The following is a 20,402-nucleotide window of genomic DNA, read 5'->3' on the forward strand; positions in this document are numbered from 1 at the left end:
TCCAAATTGTGTAACAAACGTTCCTTCTTTGAAACTGGATTCGGACATAAAGAAGGTACAACTATCTCCTGGTTAATATTCTTGTTAGAAACAACCTTTGGAAGAAAACCAGGCTTAGTACGCAAAACCACCTTATCTGCATGGAACACCAGATAGGGCGGAGAACACTGCAGAGCAGATAACTCAGAAACTCTTCTAGCAGAAGAAATAGCAACCAAAAACAAAACTTTCCAAGATAGTAACTTAATATCTATGGAATGTAAAGGTTCAAACGGAACCCCTTGAAGAACTGAAAGAACTAGATTTAGACTCCAGGGAGGAGTCAAAGGTCTGTAAACAGGCTTGATCCTAACCAGAGCCTGAACAAATGCTTGAACATCTGGCACAGCTGCCAGTCTTTTGTGTAAATTTAGAAAGAAAACAAGAGGGCGACCCCTAGTGCAGATCAATTATGAACAGGTGGTGGATATCTGCTTATGCTTACGAATGGATACTCACAAAAAGTATTGCACCCTGTAGTGCAAATGTAGCGTACTAGGAATATTATAGTGTCCTAGTGCACATAACCACTCAAGTAGTGCTGCTGTAGTTGGAGATGGATATCAAGAGTGAAGGGATGGACGTCAGGATGATAAACAAGAGAACTCCAGTATCGTTGTATAAAAATATTTTATATAAAAACAGGAATAAAAGAATAAATAAATAAATAAAAGAAAAGAAATGATCATTTGCCTGAGGAAAAGGCGCGGTGAGCGCTTAGAAACGCGTAGCATTATACAACAGATGTCATTATAGATCTGTGTATATATTCTTTTATTCCTGTTTTTATATAAAATATTTTTATACAACGATACTGGAGTTCTCTTGTTTATCATCCTGACGTCCATCCCTTCACTCTTGATATCCATCTCCAACTACAGCAGCACTACTTGAGTGGTTATGTGCACTAGGACACTATAATATTCCTAGTACGCTACATTTGCACTACAGGGTGCAATACTTTTTGTGAGTATCCATTCGTAAGCATAAGCAGATATCCACCACCTGTTCATAATTGATCTGCACTAGGGGTCGCCCTCTTGTTTTCTTTCTAAATTTACAGACTACAGACACATCTTCTGCGTTTGGGAGGAGCAGCCCTCAGTTTGGTGCACAGTTTGCTGGGACACTGTGAAGTTCCCAGACCGTTTACCTGGGCATTACCTTTGCCTTTTCATACTGTGAGTATGTTTTCACTTGCATTATTTCTTTTATAAAAATTGGCTACACTAGGAGGCGCCCTTCTCTCTCTGCTCAGTCTTTTGTGTAGTAAGACAGATAAAGCAGAGAACTGTCCCTTTAGAGAACTTGCAGATAATCCTTCCTCCAAACCTTCTTGTAGAAAGGAGAGAATCTTAGGAATTTTTATCTTATTCCATGGGAATCCTTTGGATTCACACCAACAGATGTATCTTTTCCATATTTTATGGTAAATCTTTCTAGTTACCGGATTTCTGGCCTGAACCAGAGTATCTATCACAGAATCTGAAAACCCACGCTTTGCTAGAATCAAGCGTTCAATCTCCAAGCCGTCAGCTGGAGGGAGACCAGATTTGGATGTTCGAATGGACCCTGAACAAGAAGGTCCTGTCTCAAAGGTAGCTTCCATGGTGGAAGATCTCCGGGTGGAGTTCCCACTCCTCCGGATGGAATGTCTGACGACTCAGATAATCCGCTTCCCAGTTTTCCACACCTGGGATTTGGATCGCAGATAGGTGGCAGGAGTGATCCTCCGCCCACTGAATTATTTTGGTCACTTCTTTCATCGCCAGAGAACTCCTTGTTCCCCCCTGATGATTGATATACGCAACGGTCGTCATGTTGTCTGATTGGAATCTTATGAATCTGGCCTTTGCAAGCTGAGGCCAAGCTCTGAGAGCATTGAAGATCGCTCTTAGTTCAAGAATGTTTATCGGGAGAAGAGACTCCTCCCGAGACCATAGTCCCTGAGCTTTCAGGGATTCCCAGACCGCGCCCCAGCCCACTAGACTGGCGTCGGTCGTGACAATGACCCACTCTGGTCTGCGGAAGCTCATTCCCTGGGATAGATGGTCCAGGGTCAGCCACCAACGGAGTGAATCTCTGGTCTTCTGATCTACTTGAATCATTGGAGACAAGTCTGTATAGTCCCCATTCCACTGTTTGAGCATGCACAGTTGTAATGGTCTTAGATGAATTCGCGCAAAAGGAACTATGTCCATTGCTGCAACCATCAATCCTACCACTTCCATGCACTGAGCTACGGAAGGACGAGGAATAGAATGAAGAACTTGACAAGCGTTTAGAAGTTTTGACTTTCTGACTTCTGTCAGGAAAATCCTCATTTCTAAAGAATCTATTATTGTTCCCAAGAAAGGAACTCTTGTCGACGGAGACAGGGAACTTTTTTCTATGTTCACCTTCCATCCGTGAGATCTGAGAAAGGCCAGAACGATGTCTGTGTGAGCCTTTGCCTTTGAAAGAGACGACGCTTGTATTAGAATGTCTTCCAAGTAAGGTACTACTGCAATGCCCCTTGGTCTTAGAACCGCTAGAAGGGACCCGAGTACCTTTGTGAAAATCCTTGGAGCAGTGGCTAATCCGAATGGGAGGGCCACAAACTGGTAATGTTTGTCCAGAAAGGCAAACCTTAGGAACAGATGATGATCCTTGTGGATAGGAATATGTAGATACGCATCCTTTAGATCCACGGTAGTCATAAATTGACCTTCCTGGATTGTAGGTAGAATCGTTCGAATGGTTTCCATTTTGAACGATGGAACCCTGAGAAATTTGTTTAGGATCTTTAAATCCAGAATTGGTCTGAAAGTGCCCTCTTTTTTAGGAACTACAAACAAATTTGAGTAAAATCCCATCCCCTGTTCCGCCTTTGGAACTGGGTGTATCACTCCCATTTTTAACAGGTCTTTTACACAATGTAAGAATGCCTGTCTCTTTATTTGGTTTGAGGATAAGTGAGACATGTGGAACCTTCCCCTTGGGGGTAGTTCCTTGAATTCCAGAAGATAACCCTGAGAGACTATTTCTAGTGCCCAGGGGTCCTGAACATCTCTTGCCCAAGCCTGAGCAAAGAGAGAGAGTCTGCCCCCTACTAGATCCGGTCCCGGATCGGGGGCTACTCCTTCATGCTGTTTTGTTAGTAGCAGCAGGCTTCTTGGCCTGCTTACCCTTGTTCCAGCCTTGCATCAGTTTCCAGGCTGGCTTGGTTTGTGAAGCATTACCCTCTTGTTTAGAGGATGCGGAATTAGAGGCCGGTCCATTCCTGAAATTGCGAAAGGAACGAAAATTAGACTTATTCTTGGCTTTGAAAGGCCTATCTTGTGGGAGGGCGTGGCCCTTTCCCCCAGTGATGTCTGAGATAATCTCTTTCAATTCTGGCCCAAAGAGAGTTTTACCCTTGAAGGGGATATTAAGCAATTTTGTCTTGGAAGATACATCCGCTGACCAAGACTTTAGCCAAAGCACTCTGCGCGCCACAATTGCAAACCCTGAATTTTTCGCCGCTAATCTAGCTAATTGCAAAGCGGCATCTAAAATAAAAGAATTAGCCAACTTGAGTGCGTGAACTCTGTCCATAACCTCCTCATATGGAGTTTCTCTACTGAGCGACTTTTCTAGTTCCTCGAACCAGAACCACGCTGCTGTAGTGACAGGAACAATGCACAAAATGGGTTGCAGTAGGTAACCTTGCTGTACAAAAATCTTTTTAAGCAAACCCTCCAATTTTTTATCCATAGAATCTTTGAAAGCACAATTATCCTCGATAGGGATAGTAGTACGCTTGTTTAGAGTAGAAACTGCCCCCTCGACCTTAGGGACTGTCTGCCATAAGTCCTTTCTGGGGTCGACCATAGGAAATAATTTCTTAAATATAGGAGGGGGAACAAAAGGTATGCCAGGCTTCTCCCACTCCTTATTCACTATGTCCGCCACCCGCTTGGGTATAGGAAAAGCGTCGGGGTGCACCGGAACCTCTAGGAACTTGTCCATCTTGCATAATTTTTCTGGAATGACCAGGTTGTCACAATCATCCAGAGTAGATAACACCTCCTTAAGCAGTGCGCGGAGATGCTCTAATTTAAATTTAAATGTCACAACATCAGGTTCAGCCTGTTGAGAAATTTTTCCTGAATCTGAAATTTCCCCATCTGACAAAACCTCCCTCATGGCCCCTTCAGATTGGTGTGAGGGTATGACAGAGCAATTATCATCAGCGCCCTCTTGCTCTTCAGTGTTTAAAACAGAGCAATCGTGCTTTCTCTGATATGCAGGCATTTTGGATAAAATATTTGCTATGGAGTTATCCATTACTGCCGTCAATTGTTGCATAGTAATAAGCATTGGCGCGCTAGAAGTACTAGGGGCCTCCTGCGTGGGCAAAACTGGTGTAGACACAGAAGGAGATGATGTAGAACTATGTCTACTCCCTTCATCTGATGAATCATCTTGGGCAACTTTACTATCTGTGGCAGTACTGTCCTTACTTTGTTTGGACGCTATGGCACAATTATCACACAATTTTGAAGGGGGGGACACATTGATCTTCAAACATATAGAACATAGCTTATCTGAAGGTGCAGACATGTTAAACAGGCTTAAACTTGTCAATAAAGTACAAAAACCGTTTTAAAACAAAACCGTTACGGTCTCTTTAAATTTTAAACAGTGCACACTTTATTACTGAATATGTGAAAAAGTATGAAGGAATTGTTCAAAATTTACCAAATTTTCACCACAGTGTCTTAAAGCTTTAAAAGTATTGCACACCAATTTTCAGAGCATTAACCCTTAAAATAAAGAAACCGGAGCCTGTTACAGTTTTAACCCCTCTACAGTCCCAGCTACAGCCTTTGCTGCGACTTTACCAAACCCAGGGGGGAATACGATACCAAATGAAGCCTTCTAGGAACTTTTCCAACCACTTTCAGATCCACACACACATGCATCTGCATGTCTTGCTCCCAAAAGTAACTGTGCAGTAATGGCGCGAAAAGGAGGCTCAGCCTACAACTGGGAAGGCCCTTCCTGACTGGAAAGGTGTCTAACTCAGTGCCTGACGTTAAAAAACGTTCCCCAAGCTTATAAGTGTGAATTTCAAACATAAACATGTATAAAATGCTCAAATAAAGCAATCGATTTTGCCCATAAAAGTGTCTACCAGTTTTACAGCCCATATTAAGCCCTTTATTCTGTTTGAGACTAAGAAAAATGGCTTACCGGTCCCCATGAGGGGAAAATGACAGCCTTCCAGCATTACACAGTCTTGTTAGAAATATGGCTACTCATACCTTAAGCAGCAAAGTCTGCTAACTGTTTCCCCCAACTGAAGTTACTTCATCTCAACAGTCCTATGTGGAAACCGCAAACAATTTTAGTTACTGCTGCTAAAATCATCTTCCTCTCACAAACAGAACTCTTCATCTTTTTCTGTTTCAGAGTAAATAGTACATACCAGCACTATTTTAAAATAACAAACTCTTGATAGTAGAATAAAAAACTACAACTAAACACCACATACTCTTAACCATCTCCGTGGAGATGTTGCCTGTGCAACGGCAAAGAGAATGACTGGGGTGGGCGGAGCCTAGGAGGGACTATATGGACAGCTTTTGCTGGGACTCTTTGCCATTTCCTGTTGGGGAAGAGATATTCCCACAAGTAAGGATGACGCCGTGGACCGGACACACCAATGTTGGAGAAATTAAACATTTTTAATATTAGTTAACTCTAACTTAATATTGGTTAACATTTTAGCCGGGTGGTTGGTAAAATCAGCCAGGTGACGCACTAAACATTAATGCATTACTGGGTGCTAGATGCTGATCTGTGGCTGCACACGCATACTTACTTTCATCGTCTCATCTGATGTTTCAGCTAGCTCTCAAAAGTGCAGTGCTGCGCCTCCAACAAAGGATACCAAGAGATTGAAGCAAATTTAATAATAGAAGTAAACTTGTTTAAAATTGTATGCTCTCACTCAGTGGTTCCCAAAGTGGGCAGTACTGCCTCCTGCTAAATTATATGAAACAAGAGATTGGGAAACTGGGATCACTTAATCAAGCTCACCCATGTGATTAACAATTTTTGAACAGTGAAGTAATTACAAAATGTTGTTTATAAGACTCTTGCACAGTGACTTTCAACTTTAAAAAGCTGGTATCAGAAGATAAAGATAATACAGTTTTAATAAAATTAAAACAAAATTATTATACAATTTGAATATGTTTAATGGTTTTTGATTTAGTATGTATTATGTCATTATCTTTATTATGGGTTGTGCACTGCTGGTCTGTATTATTTTTATGGGTTACATTAGGGGTGCTGATGGTGAATTTATAGAACCAAGGGGGCAGTGACCTAAAACAAAAAACTGCTCTATGTAAATAAGGAAAGAAAACATTTGGATTTCATGTATCTTTAAAGGGACAGTCAACACCAGAATTTTTGTTGTTTTAAAAAGATAGATAATCCCTTAATTACCAATTCCCCAGTTTTGCATAACCAACACAGTTATAATTATACACATTTTACCTCTGTAATTACCTTGTATCTAAGCCTCAGCAGACTACCCACTTATTTCAGTTCTTTTGACAGACTTGCATTTTAGCAAATTAGAGCTGTCTCCATGGTAAATTCACGTGCATGACCTCAATGTTATCTATATGAAACACGTGAACTAAGGCCCTCTAGTGGTGAAAAACTATAAAAATGCATTTAGATTAGAGGCGGCCTTCAAGGTCTAAGAAATTAGCATATGAACCTACTAGGTTTAGCTTTCAACTAAAAATACCAAGAGAACAAAGCAAAATTGGTGATAAAAGTAAGTTGGAAAGTTGTTTAAAATTGCATGCCCTATTTGAAACATGAAAGTTTTTTTTTTACTTGACTGTCCCTTTAAGAATTAATACATTAAGTACAGTATCTGGCAAGCAAGCTAAGTGTTTGACATTTTAAAGACATCATGTGTGGTTACTAAGAGTCAGAAAGGAATCATGCCTGAAATAATACTGTTGCCTATACTGTCATTCCTAAAGGCAAAAACGTACACAATTATGAAAACCTTAATTCTGCAATATACCCCAGCAAAAACAGTGGCAAGGTGGGATTTCTGTACTCAGTGTAGATATGTACACACTTTACCTGAAGTATCCCATGTGAAATTGTGTTCCACTGTCTCCTACAATAATGGTTTGGAACTCAGGCGGGTCATAGAAAAACCTCCAGTGCAGATTATAGTTAACATCTGAGGCTTTCTTGGCTGACTTGTGTTTGCTGGAAAGAATGTCATATGGTCCAACAAGTTGAAGGCCAAGACTGGACTTTAGAACGTCTGAAACCAATAATCAAATATTTAAAAATTAGTTCACAAATAAGGTCAAATAAGTGATTGTAAACTTTTTTAATGAATTGAAGCCCAGGATCAAAAAAATCTTAAAATCAGTGGCATTTTAATTTAATTCAAGACTCTTATTTTTTAAAAAAATACTAATCTTTGTGTTATTTTAAAACAAAACGCTAATCCTCCGCCTGCCTTTCCCACTTTTCTTTAGCAGATCGATGATGAATCCGGCTTCCTCCAATCGTTGCATGTCCCAGGAGCTGGTTGCCACACAACAATTTGATGAATTAGTCATCAAATTAAGACACCACTTTGATTTTACAAAGCAACCCAAAAAACAGAATTTATGCTTACCTGATAAATTACTTTCTCTTGTGGTGTATCCAGTCCACGGATTCATCCTTTACTTGTGGAATATTCTCCTTCCTAACAGGAAGTGGCAAAGAGAGCACACAGCAGAGCTGTCCATATAGCTCCCCCTCTAGCTCCACCCCCCAGTCATTCGACAGGAGGTTAGGAAGAAAAAGGAGAAACCATAGGGTGCAGTGGTGACTGTAGTTTAAACAAAAAAATCTACCTGACTTAATAGCCAGGGCGGGCCGTGGACTGGATACATTACAAGAGAAAGTAATTTATCAGGTAAGCATAAATTCTGTTTTCTCTTGTAAGGTGTATCAAGTCCACGGATTCATCCTTTACTTGTGGGATACCAATACCAAAGCTTTAGGACACGGATGAAGGGAGGGAACAAGACAGGTACCTTAAACGGAAGGCACCACTGCTTGTAAAACCTTTCTCCCAAAAATAGCCTCCGAAGAAGCAAAAGTATCGAATTTGTAAAATTTGGAAAAAGTATGCAGCGAAGACCAAGTCGCTGCCTTACAAATCTGTTCAACAGAAGCCTCATTTTTAAAAGCCCATGTGGAAGCCACTGCTCTGGTAGAATGAGCAGTAATTGTTTCAGGAGGCTGATGGCCAGCAGTCTCATAGGCCAGACGGATGATGCTTTTCAGCCAAAAGGAAAGTCGCCTTCTGACCTCTCCTCTTACCAGAATAGATGACAAACAATGAAGTTGTTTGTCTGAAATCCTTAGTTGCTTGTAAATAGAACTTTAAAGCACGAACCACATCAAGATTGTGTAACAGACATTCCTTCTTCGAAGAAGGATTAGGACACAGAGAAGGAACAACAATTTCCTGGTTAATATTCTTATTAGACACAACCTTAGGAAGAAAACCGGGTTTGGTACGCAAAACTACCTTATCTGCGTGGAACACCAAATAAGGTGAGTCACACTGCAAAGCAGATAACTCTGAAACTCTTCGAGCAGAAGAGATAGCTACCAGAAACAAAACTTTCCAAGATAAAAGTTTAATATCTATGGAATGTAAAGGTTCAAACGGAACCCCTTGCAGAACTGAAAGAACTAAATTCAGACTCCATGGCGGAGCCACAGGTCTATAAACAGGCTTGATTCTGACTAAAGCCTGACTAAACGCTTGAACGTCTGGTACCTCTGCCAGACGTTTGTGTAAAAGAATAGACAAAGCAGATATCTGTCCTTTTAAGGAACTAGCTGATAATCCTTTCTCCAATCCTTCTTGGAGAAAGGACAATATCCTGGGAATCCTAATCTTACTCCATGAGTAACCCTTGGATTCGCACCAACAAAGATTTTCGCCAAATCTTATGGTAGATTTTCCTGGTGACAGGCTTTCTAGCCTGAATCAGGGTATCGATAACCGACTCAGAGAAAACACGCTTAGATAGAATTAGGCGTTCAATCTCCAAGCAGTCAGATGCAGAGAAATTAGATTTGGATGTTTGAAAGGACCTTGAAGTAGAAGGTCCTGCCTCATTGGCAGAGTCCATGGTGGAACGGATGACATGTCCACTAGGTCTGCATACCAAGTCCTGCGTGGGCACGCAGGCGATATTAGAATCACCGACGCCCTTTCCTGCTTGATTCTGGTAACCAGACGAGGAAGGAGAGGAAACGGTGGAAACACATAGGCCAGATTTAAGGACCAAGGCGCTGCTAGAGCATCTATCAACAGCGCCTGGGGATCCCGGGACCTGGACTCGTAAAGACAAAGTTTGGCATTCTGACGGGACGCCATCATATCCAATTCTGGAGTGCCCCATAGCTGAGTCAGCTGGGCAAATACCTCCGGGTGGAGTTCCCACTCCCCCGGATGAAAAGTCTGACGACTTAGAAAATCCGCTTCCCAGTTGTCTACTCCTGGGATGTGAATTGCTGAGAGGTGGCAAGAGTGATCCTCCGCCCACCTGATTATTTTGGTTACTTCCATCATTGCTAGGGAACTCCTTGTTCCCCCTTGATGGTTGATGTAAGCTACAGTCGTGATGTTGCCCGACTGAAATCTGATGAATTTGGCCGCAGCTAGCTGAGGCCATGCCTGAAGAGCGTTGAATATCGCCCTCAGTTCCAGAATGTTTATCGGGAGAAGAGCTTCTTCCCAAGACCATAAGCCCTGAGTTTTCAGGGAGTCCCAGACAGCACCCCAGCCCAACAGACTGGCGTCGGTCGTTACGATGATCCACTCTGGTCTGCGGAAACACATTCCCTGAGCCAGGTGATCCTGAGACAACCACCTGAGAAGAGAATCTCTGGTCCCCTGATCCAACTGTATTTGAGGAGACAAATCTGCATAATCCCCATTCCACTGTTTGAGCATGCATAGTTGCAGTGGTCTGAGGTGTATCCGTGCAAAAGGGACTATGTCCATTGCTGCTACCATTAATCCGATTGTCTCCATACACTGAGCTACAGATGGCCGAGGAATGGAATGAAGAGCTCAGCAAGTAGTTAAGAGTTTTAACTTTCTGACCTCCGTCAGAAATATTTTAATTTCTACCGAGTCTATTAGTGTTCCTAGGAAGGGAACTCTTGTGAGGGGGGAGAGAGAACTCTTTTTGATGTTCACCTTCCACCCGTGAGACCTCAGAAAGGCCACTACAATTTCCGTGTGAGACTTTGACGCCTGAATTAAGATGTCGTCTAGATAAGGCGCCACTGCTATGCCCCGCGGCCTTAGCACCGCCAGGAGGGACCCTAGCACCTTCGTGAAAATTCTGGGAGCAGTGGCCAACCCAAAAGGGAGAGCCACAAACTGATAATGCTTGTCCAGAAAAGCGAACCTGAGAAACTGGCGATCTTTGTGGATAGGAATGTGTAAATACGTATCCTTTAAATCCACGGTAATCATATATTGACCCTCCTGGATCATTGGTAAGATTGTCCGAATGGTCTCCATCTTGAATGATGGGACTCTGAGGAATTTGTTTAGAATTTTGAGATCCAGGATTGGTCTGAAAGTTCCTTCTTTCTTTGGAACCACAAACAGGTTTGAGTAAAACCCCAGCCCTTGTTCCGCAATTGGAACTGGATGGATCACTCCCATTGTATGTAGGTCTTCCACACAGCGTAAGAACGCCTCTTTCTTTGTCGTGTCTGTAGACAGACGAGAAATATGGAACCTTCCCCTTGGAGGGGAGTCCTTGAATTCTAGAAGATATCCCTGGGATACAATCTCTAAGGCCCAGGGATCGTGTACGTCTCTTGCCCAGGCCTGAGCGAAGAGAGAGTCTGCCCCCTACTAGATCCGGTCCCGGATCGGGGGCTACCCCTTCATGCTGTCTTGGGGGCAGCTGCAGGCTTCTTGGCCTGTTTACCCTTGTTCCAGCCCTGGTAAGGTTTCCAGGCTGCCCTGGGTTGTGAAGTGTTACCCTCTTGCTTTGCAGCAGGGGAGGATGAAGCAAGCCCGCTCCTAAAATTTCGAAAGGAACAAAAATTATTTTGTTTGTTCTTTGTCTTAAAGGATTTGTCCTGAGGGAGAGCATGGCCTTTTCCCCCAGTGATTTCTGAGATAATCTCTTTCAATTCAGGCCCGAAAAGGGTCTTTCCTTTGAAAGGGATGTTCAGCAGTTTGGATTTTGATGACAAATCGGCCGACCAAGACTTGAGCCATAGCGCCCTGCGCGCCAGAATGGCAAAACCTGAATTCTTTGCCGCTAACTGGCATCTGTAATAAAAGAATTAGCCAGCTTAAGAGCCTTAATTCTGTCCATAATATCCTCATATGAGGTCTCCGTCTGGAGTGCATCTTCCAGCGCCTCGAACCAGAAAGCAGCTGCAGTAGTTACAGGAACAATGCACGCTATAGGTTGGAGAAGAAAACCTTGATGAACAAAAATTTTCATAAGTAAACCCTCTAATTCTTTTTATCCATAGGGTCTTTAAAAGCACAACTGTCCTCAATTGGTATGGTTGTGCGTTTAGCAAGTGAAGAAACAGCCCCCTCCACCTTAGGGACCGTCTGCCACGAGTCCCGCGTGGTGTCAGATATGGGGAACATTTTCTTAAAAACAGGAGGGGGAACAAACGGAATACCTGGATTATCCCACTCCCTAGTTACTATATCCGCAATCCTTTTAGGGACCGGGAACACATCAGTGTAAACAGGAACTACTAGGTACTTGTCCATTTTACACAATTTCTCTGGGACCACCAAAGGGTCACAGTCATCCAGAGTAACTAATACCTCCCTGAGTAATAAGAGGAGGTGTTCTAGTTTAAATTTAAAGGCCAACGTATCCGAGTCTGTCTGAGGAGCAACCTTTCCCGAATCAGAAACTTATTACTGAGGCCCACACAATATTACTGAGGCCCACACAATTGCACAGCGTTCCATTACGGCCGGTTACTGCCGCTCCAGCCACCTTCTAACTGCCGTTCTAGCTTTGGTTGTCACAACCCCTGTTGGAGAGCGAGTACTGCTCGGGTTAACTCCCGTGTTGCTTGGGACTTGAAAGGCACCACCCTTAGTGTGATGTAGGGTTAAGTGAGGCCATTGCTGGCCAGATTGGCCGGGGTCGAAGGCCTTCATGCTCCTATACCGGGACTGCAGCTGCTCGTGAGATGGCTATGAATGAAGCTCTGCTTGCAAGCTTCTCTAGCCGTGAGCATAAGGATCTGGCGGCCGCCAAATTATGTATGTCCCCAAGGAATTGCTTGCTGCGGGGTGTATACAAGTGGCTTAGCTCTATCCCTCTAGAGCAGTTATTCGATCTACTCGTGTCTCCGCCCCTTCAGGTCTCTCCTACAAGGTTCCTTTATTAACCCATTTACTGCTGGGCATAATACAAGTGTGGTGCGCAGCGGCATTTAGCAGCCTTCCGTTACCAAAAAAAATCAGACTCAACTGAGCCAACAGTCCTCCAGGAGACACCGTCGCCCAGTGGTCGGCCCCCAACCACACACTCCTTACTAGCGAAGGGACACCAGCCCAAAAATCCCAAAAGGGACAGGGCAAGAAAAAAAAATAAAAAATCGAAAACAACACCACAAAAATCCATAAAGGAAGACCCCCAGGATGAGCCCAAATGGGTCCACGACAAAAAGGAGAGGCAACGCCCAGACCAACAATAACACAAGGACCAGGACCAGGCATCCGAACAACGAATTTTACTCTCAACGTCGAGTGGAAGCACCGAAACGACAACTGAAGACTTATCCTCAAGTCGTCCGCACTTAGAATACTGAAGTATTCAACACAAAGACGTGTAGCAGACCCAGACGAGGTAAACAACCGAGTCAAAAACACGCAGCCGTCATCAGGACGACCCAGAGAGAGAGAATACTTACTAAGAAGTAAAATGCGGCTAAACGAAATATCGGAATGTAAAAACTCCAAGACAGAGGGCACCCTCTAGGTAATCCCAGCAGCCAGATCGACACATGGGTCTCAAAAGGGGAGACGCATAGAAACTCAACTAGGCCCATGACACCCTCGAGGAACAACAATCTCAGGACCTACTCCCAGCCGGGCCAGTCCAAGTGTCAGTAGGTCCAAAAACAGGGGAACAGAAGAACCCCGACAGCAGCTCACAAAAGAGATGAAAAAAATAGCTTCAGCCATTCCACAGAGCTCGGGAACCCCCCCCCCCCCCGAAACTCCATAAAGACAGTCGACAAGACCGAAGACCCAGAAGAGTCTAGCAAAGGCCCATCTCGATGCAGAGCCAGCAAGACTCCAGATAGAAAAGAACAACCCACAGAGCAAGAGCAGAGGTTAAACCCTCTGTTCCATCCCCTGAATCTAGGAAAAATCCTAAAACAAGGCCTCCACAGGAGAACAAGCCCCCCCTAAGATAAAGGGGGCCATTACAGACAGAGCACCTGCCCCCGACAGGGTGCATTAGCTGCAGCGGTTACCCTATAACCCTTCGCCTGCAGAACTGCAAAGCCATCAGGTCACTTCAAACCGTCCAAGGGAAACCGTTCATTGAGCGTAGGCAAAGCCAATGAGTAGCGGCACCCAGGAAATCTAGCCAACCGTGACCAGATCTACTGGCTAGACCAAAGGTCATAGCCCAAATTCCCGGAACAAAAGAACCCCAAACCCGCCCTAGATCCTGAAAAGACCGGTAACAACCCGAAACAGGATCCACAAGGGAAACATGTTGAGCAAAAGCCTCAGCAACCGGAAGAACCAGGGCGGTGACCAGTTCGAGACAATTGTGTAAAAAACAAATATCGCAGAAATTTAAACACCCCGCCTGATAAAGAAAACAGACCCACAGGGAGATATTAAGGTAATACCTCGCAAGTCCCGACCCAAGGAAGAGACCACCCCATGCCGAAGTCCAACGATCCAAAGGAGCTAAGGCATCTCAAACCAGACTCTAGAGCCCTTAGGCGTTTGACTGCCACAAGACTTCCAAAGCAAGGGAATACCACAAGGACAAATTCACTCGATCAAAAGCTAGTCTTCACCTCACCATACGAGACAGCGGAATACCTGTAACCAAGGATGCAGATCATCCCCCAATTCGGGAAAAATCCTAAGCAGAGTCCAAAAGAACTCTCTCAAAGAGAACTTCAGGTCCCCAAGGAGACCCAACTGAAAGAACAAACAAAATCCAAAGGGTCTCAAAGAAATGAGCAACCAGCTCCCAAAGGGAAACCCTGGGCCCCATAAGGAGACTTAACCCACATGGAGAAGTCTAAAGGTCTCACTGACAAGAGAACCACGGAAGGAACCCGTCCAACAGGACAATTCCTAGAGCCTCCGAAAGACCAAACCGCCTGAAACCAGCGGTAAGGAGGCGCTAAACCCCCAACCTCCCACATGAGGAAGAATACTCTAGGTCCCGAGAGAATCGGAAGCAAAAAGGAGTGACGCAGCGGAACACCGCTGACCTAGTCAACCAGCTTGAAGGCTCAATAATGATTGAAACAATCCTTCCAGCCTCACAGACCCACGAGTCGTTAGAATGCTTAGCTGAAACTTGTAAAATAAAAACAAGAAACCAAATAATAAAGTAAGCACTCTACGCCTCGACCGGACCAGCCAGGCAGAACAGGCGCAACGTGTCTGAACAGGCCACGAGACAGAAGATCTGAACCCAAGCAGGACCAGCCTGCAACAGGGCCATAGCTATCAAACTGCCTAAATTCTCCCTCAGAGGGGAAGAGAATGACAAAAAAAAAAAAAAGACTAACATGTCCCTTAACTTCCGCAGAAGTAAACAGCGAGAATCCCAGAGAAAGTTCCCGAAGGGAAAATATAAGACAGCCCGTAGGCAAACGCCTAAGAAGAAGCAGGCATACCCGCAGGACCAGCCAAACGGAACCCCAATCTTCCAACAATCGACAATCAGGAGATTACGCCATCCCCACATGTCTAATGAGATGAACCATTCGAAGAATACTGTGGATGCCCGTATACGTTAAGGATAGGATCTTCTAATAACTCAAAAACGTGCGAGTAAAACGCGAAGGCGCGCTATTCTGTAATGAAAGGCCCAACACTCAGGGACAGCTACACCCACAGGGAACTGTATAGGCCCACCCAAGGCCGGGAGACCCGGGACAATCGGGCACAAGCGCAAATAAACGTCTGGGCTTTGCAGATGCACAATCAAAAAAAATAAGTGAAAGCGAAAACGAGCTGCAACCTCCGGGGGGGACTGGACAAGCCGCCCTGCAAGGAGGGATAAACACAATCTGGGTTACCAGCATGTGTAGTAGTAGGGAGCTCGCCTCTCGGAGGACAGAACCCCCAGAGGCGGATGGCTCAGCGGACCCTTGATTCCCCGAGCCCGAGGCACAAGGCGCTCTAATACGGCATATCGAACATAACTGATTGACCTGTGTCAACGGGGCCAATTCGCATTCTTCACAAGTCGAAGAATCTAAAATTTGAACAGTCTCAGCATCAGAATAGTCCATAACTGGACAGAGACTAGTATAATATGGACAAAAGAAAAATCTAAACAGCACCCGACACCCCCAATGGCTGGGGCACTCACCACCTCCTAGAACTAGACCTGAATTTTTTAGTCGCAACACCGTCAGGAATGCAGAAATGGAAGAACAGAACGTAAACACGTCCAGTCACAAGGTGAACCGTACAGTCCAAAAACAAAAAGCGCGCCCAACCATAAGGTCACGTCACTTCCAAAGGCCCCTATGTTCTAAGCCAAGAGCCCATTTAACACTACACATAAGCAGGTTGAATCACATAACAAACATGATTAAACCCCCCCCCCCCCCCCCTGTTCAATAATCCCTCTTGGGAGATATTAACCCTCTATTCCACAAACCAAAAGTTGCCTCACTGAGACCCAATATTTTATACTTAATAAATCCCGCAGGATAGTACCTTACAGGAAACAAATAAGATACAGTACATTCTGATGAAGTAACATGGAAGATCTTACCGGAATCTACGCCGTGGAACAGGAACACAGCCTTTCAAGTGTGATGAATAGTAGCAGTGCCTCCGCCATGGACTTGAGAGAAAAAAGCAGGCAGCAAAGCTAAGTTCAACAATGCTGATTGCTTGTGGAGCTGTTAATATGAGTTGGGATGGTTTCGAAGAAAGACTCTCCCTGCATCTCCGGACTCTAACTTTCATCCAACCTCTCACTGAGAGGCTGACAGGATTACTTAAAACTCCAGTCCCATGTCGAAGAGTACTACCCTCCATAAGAGACAAAAACTTCTGACAACTTTTCTGCCAACCTCCTGGGACGAAAGGCAAAGAATTACTGGGGGATGAGGGAAGTGGGAGGAGTATTTAAGCCTTTGGATGGGGTGCTTTGCCTCCTCCTGGTGCCCAGGTTATTATTTCCCAAAAGTAATGAATGCATCTGTGGACTCTGTCCATTTATGAAAAAAATGGGCCTAGATCAATACTTTGGGTTATCAATGTAACTATCGCTAATTTTGAGATAAAAAAAAGTTTGGAAATAGCAAAGTGCTACTTGTACTTATTGTCCTATAACACTTGCAAAAAAAGCAAAGAACATGTAAACATTGGGTAGTTCTAAACTCAGTACAACATTTTTAAACTATTTAGCATGGGTGTTTTTTGGTGGTTGTAGATGTGTAAGATTTTGGGGATCATAGTTGAAAAAAACAGAATTTATGTTTACCTGATAAATTACTTTCTCCAACGGTGTGTCCGGTCCACGGCGTCATCCTTACTTGTGGGATATTCTCTTCCCCAACAGGAAATGGCAAAGAGCCCAGCAAAGCTGGTCACATGATCCCTCCTAGGCTCCGCCTTCCCCAGTCATTCGACCGACGTAAAGGAGGAATATTTGCATAGGAGAAATCATATGATACCGTGGTGACTGTAGTTAAAGAAAATAAATCATCAGACCTGATTAAAAAACCAGGGCGGGCCGTGGACCGGACACACCGTTGGAGAAAGTAATTTATCAGGTAAACATAAATTCTGTTTTCTCCAACATAGGTGTGTCCGGTCCACGGCGTCATCCTTACTTGTGGGAACCAATACCAAAGCTTTAGGACACGGATGATGGGAGGGAGCAAATCAGGTCACCTAGATGGAAGGCACCACGGCTTGCAAAACCTTTCTCCCAAAAATAGCCTCAGAAGAAGCAAAAGTATCAAATTTGTAAAATTTGGTAAAAGTGTGCAGTGAAGACCAAGTCGCTGCCTTACATATCTGATCAACAGAAGCCTCGTTCTTGAAGGCCCATGTGGAAGCCACGGCCCTAGTGGAATGAGCGGTGATTCTTTCAGGAGGCTGCCGTCCGGCAGTCTCATAAGCCAATCTGATGATGCTTTTAAGCCAAAAAGAGAGAGAGGTAGAAGTTGCTTTTTGACCTCTCCTTTTACCAGAATAAACAACAAACAAGGAAGATGTTTGTCTAAAATCCTTTGTAGCATCTAAATAGAATTTTAGAGCACGAACTACATCCAAATTGTGCAACAAACGTTCCTTCTTTGAAACTGGATTCGGACACAAAGAAGGCACGACTATCTCCTGGTTAATGTTTTTGTTAGAAACAACTTTCGGAAGAAAACCAGGTTTAGTACGCAAAACCACCTTATCTGCATGGAACACCAGATAAGGAGGAGAACACTGCAGAGCAGATAACTCTGAAACTCTTCTAGCAGAAGAAATTGCAACCAAAAACAAAACTTTCCAAGATAATAACTTGATATCAACGGAATGTAGGGGTTCAAACGGAACCCCCTGAAGAACTGAAAGAACTAAATTGAGACTCCAAGGAGGAGTCAAAGGTTTGTAAACAGGCTTGATTCTAACCAGAGCCTGGACAAAAGCTTGAACATCTGGCACAGCCGCCAGCTTTTTGTGAAGTAAAACAGATAAAGCAGAAATCTGTCCCTTCAAAGAACTTGCAGATAATCCTTTCTCCAAACCTTCTTGAAGAAAGGATAGAATCTTAGGAATTTTTATCTTGTTCCATGGGAATCCTTTAGATTCACACCAACAGATATATTTTTTCCATATTTTATGGTAGATTTTTCTAGTTACAGGCTTTCTGGCCTGAACAAGAGTATCAATGACAGAATCTGAGAACCCTCGCTTTGATAAAATCAAGCGTTCAATCTCCAAGCAGTCAGTTGGAGTGAGGCCAGATTCGGATGTTCGAACGGACCTTGAACAAGAAGGTCCTGTCTCAAAGGTAGCTTCCATGGTGGAGCCGATGACATATTCACCAGGTCTGCATACCAAGTCCTGCGTGGCCACGCAGGAGCTATCAAGATCACTGATGCCCTCTCCTGATTGATCCTGGCTACCAGCCTGGGGATGAGAGGAAACGGTGGGAATACATAAGCTAGATTGAAGGTCCAAGGTGCTACTAGTGCATCTACTAGAGTCGCCTTGGGATCCCTGGATCTGGACCCGTAGCAAGGAACCTTGAAGTTCTGACGAGAGGCCATCAGATCCATGTCTGGAATGCCCCACAATTGAGTTATTTGGGCAAAGATTTCCGGATGGAGTTCCCACTCCCCCGGATGAAATGTCTGACGACTCAGAAAATCCGCTTCCCAATTTTCCACTCCTGGGATGTGGATTGCAGACAAGTGGCAGGAGTGAGTCTCCGCCCATTGAATGATTTTGGTCACTTCTTCCATCGCCAGGGAACTCCTTGTTCCCCCCTGATGGTTGATATACGCAACAGTCGTCATGTTGTCTGATTGAAACCGTATGAATTTGGCCTTTGCTAGCTGAGGCCAAGCCTTGAGAGCATTGAATATCGCTCTCAGTTCCAGAATATTTATCGGGAGAAGAGATTCTTCCCGAGACCAAAGACCCTGAGCTTTCAGGGGTTCCCAGACCGCGCCCCAGCCCACCAGACTGGCGTCGGTCGTGACAATGACCCACTCTGGTCTGCGGAAGCTCATCCCCTGTGACAGGTTGTCCAGGGTCAGCCACCAACGGAGTGAATCTCTGGTCCTCTGATCTACTTGTATCGTCGGAGACAAGTCTGTATAATCCCCATTCCACTGACTGAGCATGTACAGTTGTAATGGTCTCAGATGAATTCGCGCAAAAGGAACTATGTCCATTGCCGCGACCATCAAACCTATTACTTCCATGCACTGCGCTATGGAAGGAAGAAGAACAGAATGAAGTACTTGACAAGAGCTTAGAAGTTTTGATTTTCTGGCCTCTGTCAGAAAAATCCTCATTTCTAAGGAGTCTATTATTGTTCCCAAGAAGGGAACTCTTGTTGACGGAGATAGAGAACTTTTTTCTACGTTCACTTTCCACCCGTGAGATCTGAGAAAGGCCAGGACAATGTCCGTATGAGCCTTTGCTTGTGGTAGGGACGACGCTTGAATCAGTATGTCGTCCAAGTAAGGTACTTCTGCAATGCCCCTTGGTCTTAGCACCGCTAGAAGGGACCCTAGTACCTTTGTGAAAATTCTTGGAGCAGTGGCTAATCCGAATGGAAGTGCCACAAACTGGTAATGCTTGTCCAGAAAGGCGAACCTTAGGAACCGATGATGTTCCTTGTGGATAGGAATATGTAGATACGCATCCTTTAAATCCACCGTGGTCATGAATTGACCTTCCTGGATGGTAGGAAGAATTGTCCGAATGGTTTCCATTTTGAACGATGGAACCTTGAGAAATTTGTTTAGGATCTTGAGATCTAAGATTGGTCTGAATGTTCCCTCTTTTTTGGGAACTATGAACAGGTTGGAGTAGAATCCCATCCCTTGTTCCCCTAATGGAACAGGATGAATCACTCCCATTTTTAACAGGTCTTCTACACAATGTAAGAATGCCTGTCTTTTTATGTGATCTGAAGACAATTGAGACCTGTGGAACCTCCCCCTTGGGGGTAGCTCCTTGAATTCCAGAAGAAAACCTTGGGAGACTATTTCTAGCGCCCAAGGATCCAGAACATCTCTTGCCCAAGCCTGAGCGAAGAGAGAAAGTCTGCCCCCCACCAGATCCGGTCCCGGATCGGGGGCCAACATCTCATGCTGTCTTGGTAGCAGTGGCAGGTTTCTTGGCCTGCTTACCTTTGTTCCAGCCTTGCATTGGTCTCCAGGCTGGCTTGGTTTGAGAAGTATTACCCTCTTGCTTAGAGGATGTAGAACTTGGAGCTGGTCCGTTTCTGCGAAAGGGACGAAAATTTGGTTTATTTTTAGCCTTAAAAGACCTATCCTGAGGAAGGGCGTGGCCCTTACCCCCAGTG

At 44.4% G+C, this 20,402-nt stretch overlaps 1 protein-coding gene across 1 annotated transcript in view; it reads right to left on the minus strand.

Moving 5' to 3' along the window:
- Positions 1 to 7,175: 7,175 nt before the first annotated feature.
- Positions 7,176 to 20,402, minus strand: part of LOC128650123 (histone PARylation factor 1) — a 124,269-nt gene continuing 111,042 nt past the window's right edge. Inside the window, exon 3 of the mRNA XM_053703824.1 lies at positions 7,176 to 7,369. Coding sequence (XP_053559799.1) covers positions 7,176 to 7,369 — 194 coding nt within the window. The remainder of the gene's footprint in view (positions 7,370 to 20,402) is intronic.

This window comes from Bombina bombina, chromosome 2 (assembly GCF_027579735.1).
Source record: "Bombina bombina isolate aBomBom1 chromosome 2, aBomBom1.pri, whole genome shotgun sequence".
Classification (NCBI taxonomy): Eukaryota; Metazoa; Chordata; class Amphibia; order Anura; family Bombinatoridae; genus Bombina; species Bombina bombina.